This window comes from Sinocyclocheilus anshuiensis, unplaced genomic scaffold, assembly GCF_001515605.1.
Source record: "Sinocyclocheilus anshuiensis isolate Anshui unplaced genomic scaffold, SAMN03320099.WGS_v1.1 scaffold495, whole genome shotgun sequence".
NCBI classification, from domain to species: domain Eukaryota; kingdom Metazoa; phylum Chordata; class Actinopteri; order Cypriniformes; family Cyprinidae; genus Sinocyclocheilus; species Sinocyclocheilus anshuiensis.
Genome location: NW_015552586.1, coordinates 129,601 through 133,025, shown reverse-complemented (window position 1 = coordinate 133,025; position 3,425 = coordinate 129,601). Strand labels below are relative to the sequence as shown.

The 3,425-nt window shown below is 37.9% G+C and overlaps 1 protein-coding gene across 1 annotated transcript in view; it reads right to left on the bottom strand.

Annotated features, from left to right (window-relative positions):
• The window catches only part of npffr1l3 (neuropeptide FF receptor 1 like 3), a 4,956-nt gene extending 1,531 nt beyond the window's left edge, over nucleotides 1-3,425 (bottom strand). The window contains exons 1-2 of the mRNA XM_016456328.1: nucleotides 3,058-3,425; nucleotides 2,083-2,182 (exon numbers count right to left, since the gene is read on the bottom strand). Of these exons, the coding sequence (XP_016311814.1) occupies nucleotides 2,083-2,182; nucleotides 3,058-3,400 (443 nt within the window). The 5' untranslated portion in view covers nucleotides 3,401-3,425. The remainder of the gene's footprint in view (nucleotides 1-2,082; nucleotides 2,183-3,057) is intronic.

The following is a 3,425-nucleotide window of genomic DNA, read 5'->3' as shown; positions in this document are numbered from 1 at the left end:
GTTTTTTATATTTAAAGAGTTTTTATATTTTATATTTTTTAGATTCAAACGCGAGTTTTGGGCAGTGTAGGAGTAGGGCTTGTTGTTTGTAATTTCTCCGATCACAAATGCAGACATGGTTTTATGTTTACACGGCGCGATGCAACGCCGTGTAAACATTTTTTATTTTTATTTTCTATAAAAAGACAGTATAAGTCACTATAATCCGTAATTATGTCCCCACTGGATGCAACAAATGCCTAGTTTATAATGGGTTTTAATGTTTTTGTCTCGTCGCTCCGGCCGGACACGGCATCATCACAGTATGGTGAGGGGCGTAACATTTCCGTCACACGCTTGAGGTATTCGGCCAATCACAACGCACTGGATAGCTGGCCAATCACAGCACACCTTGCTTTTCAGAACGATGAGCTTTGTAAAAATCGAGGCGTTTCAGAAAGGCGGGGCATAGAGGAGAAACAATAATGTACAGTATGTGGAAAATAATGTGTTTTTTTAACCTTAAACCGCATAAACACATTTCATTACACCAAATACACAACATAATGTTCTTTTTAGCAGCATCATATGACCCCTTTAATGAATTAAACTTAACTTAAATTGAAGCATATATAATTATGTTTCACACATATTTCATACATCTTGAGGAGCTTTGGTAATAATTAATCCATGAAAATGGTGCAATAACTTTACATTTATAAATAAAAAATTATCTTTCTCTATCATCGTTTACTGATGAATGACTGAACTCCTTCACAAAAGTTTCAGTTCATTTTTGTCTCTATATTTGTACGTATGTAAAAGGGTTAAAGTTTTGCACGGCATCAAAACATTGATATATTTCAGCATCTATCCAAACATACATGTTAATTACACTGACCTGCAAGTAGGGTTTCAAATTTTCATGTTGCGATTAATTGTTAATGCTTTTATCACGGTATACGGTATTATCACGGTATTGAAATTTAGTTGCAAAAAAGTGCTGTCATAATACAGTCTAACAGGTTTAATAACCTTTTCTTATAACAAAAATAACTGAACATTTAAACAGCCTACAATAAAGCAATACACAACAAATGTATAAAGTTAAAATTTTTACACAGATTAAAGTGCAAAAGAATTATAAAGACCAATAGTTAACACTTTACAATAAGATCTCATTAGTTAACCTTAGTTAATGCATTAACATTCACAATAAGCAATAGCTACATTTGCTACAGAAGCTATTAATCCTTGTTAAAAAATACAACTAGCTCATTAAATAACACTGTTGCAACTTTTGATTTTAACAACGTGTATTGGAGATATTTATGGTGTTATTAAGATTAATGAATGTTTAGAAGATTTTTTCATTGGCAGTTTATGTTAACTAATGTCAACTAATGAAGCCCTAATGTAAAGTGTCACCGAACAACTATCAAAACACTTTCAAACAATATCTAGGGCATGTTGTAGTCCAGAATAAAATGTAAAAAAAGTTTGAAAATAAATAGCCTATTAACACAAATCTGAATGGCTATTTAAATAATTTAAATATGTTTTAGAAAGTAGCTCAGCTGCTTTGATTACAGAGGTTTCCGGGGTAACGGCTGCATTTCTGCTGTTCAGCGCCATCTGCTGTCAGAGAGTGAATGTGCTTTCATCCAGAGCACACATTCAATTAATTTGTAATAAATAATTATTCTCGGTATTTTGAAGAATTTGTAATAAATAATTATTCTCGGTATTTAGAAGTGCCCACGATAACAACATCGTGCATATTCATTACCGTGATATACCGCATTACCGAATACCGGCACATGTCTACCTGCAAGTACTGCTGAGCTCACCTTTTACAGTTCTCGTCTAGTGTTTTCATCACATAACAGAAACAGCATCATGTAAGAGCTGTCATAATGTCCAGCAGTTCACCGCTGCGTTTCGTGAGTCTAAACCTCAATCAGCTCTAACAATGTGCTAATTAGCTGCACACTTCAGATACGAGCCACGACTGACACAATACCACTGCTCTATTGTTTCCTTCACAAACATGTGTTTGTTCAATGTTTATTTCATTTCATTTTCAAAATGATAAACACTTACCTGTCCACAGCAATGGCAACCAATGTGAAAACAGAGGCACAGACAGACGTTCCTTGCACCAGACCACTCAGTTTGCATATCGTGTTGCTGAAAGGCCAACCTGACAATGACAGAAACATGATCACACTAAATCTAGAAATTCAGTTGACTAAACTAGAGAAAGTTTGATGACAAATTTTGATGTTGGCTCGACAAAGCCTTGTCTGAATGCTTGAAATGACTTTAAAAACTTAAAGGGTTAGTTCACCCAAAAATGCAAATTATACGGGTGAACCCCTGATGTCACATGGACTACTTTAACGATGTCCTTGCTACGTTTCTGCGCGTTGATCGTGGTATTATGCTGTCTATGGGAGAGTCAGAGAGCTCTCGGATTTCATCAGAAATATCTTAATTTGTGTTCTGAAGATGAAGGTCTTACGGGTTTGGAACGACACGAGGGTGAGTAATTAATGACAGAATTTTCATTTTTGGATGAACTATCCCTTTAAATCCTGATTTATAATCGCGACCTTGTCTGATAAAATCAACATACATCTACACTAAAGAGCGGCTATGCGGTGGTTTTGGCTATATTTATACTTTTTTGCCTCATGCAGCGCACAGCCTGCTTCTGAGTAACAAACTATGTGCATATTAACAGATGAAATATGTTCATATTTATAAGTCCAAACATTCAGAAAATGACACGTGCTTGCTAGGTTTGTCAGTATGTACCTTTTATGGGCAAAAAGTCGCTAAAAGGGTCTGAAAGTTGCTAAATATAGTGCTAAAGTCGCGCTCGTGTGTGTGAGACGTGGGAGCTGATTGCAGGGGCCGGTGGATATTTGTGGCGGTCAATGAGGATACTGTGGCGGGCCGTCACAAATAAATCAATGTACGGGAAACCCTGCTATACTTGGCAAACACCTAAGTAGCAACAGTGAGTTTTGCACAGGTAAATGTTGTTATGTATCAAAAACTAGATTTCCACACCTGTGATGAGGTTGTCCACTAGTGTCGTGGGAATGCAGAAGATCCCGATTAGCAGGTCGCTGACGGCCAGATTCAGGATGAAGATGTTGGTGACGGTTCTCATGTGCCGGTTCCTCAGGACTATCACACAGACCAGACCGTTTCCCATCAGGCACAGCAGGAAGATGAAGAGATACGCCAGCGTGAAGAGCGCGGCCGTCGGCAGAGAATGCTGGTAATAAGGAAACAGGACGATGCCCTCTACTGTGCTGGAGTTGGTGCTGTTGGTCTGGTTGGTGCAGGAGACGAGATCTGAGATGATGTAGACGGAGGCGGCATCCCATAATCCCTCAGAGGCCTCCATGAATGCAAAGCAATGCTGGGAACAA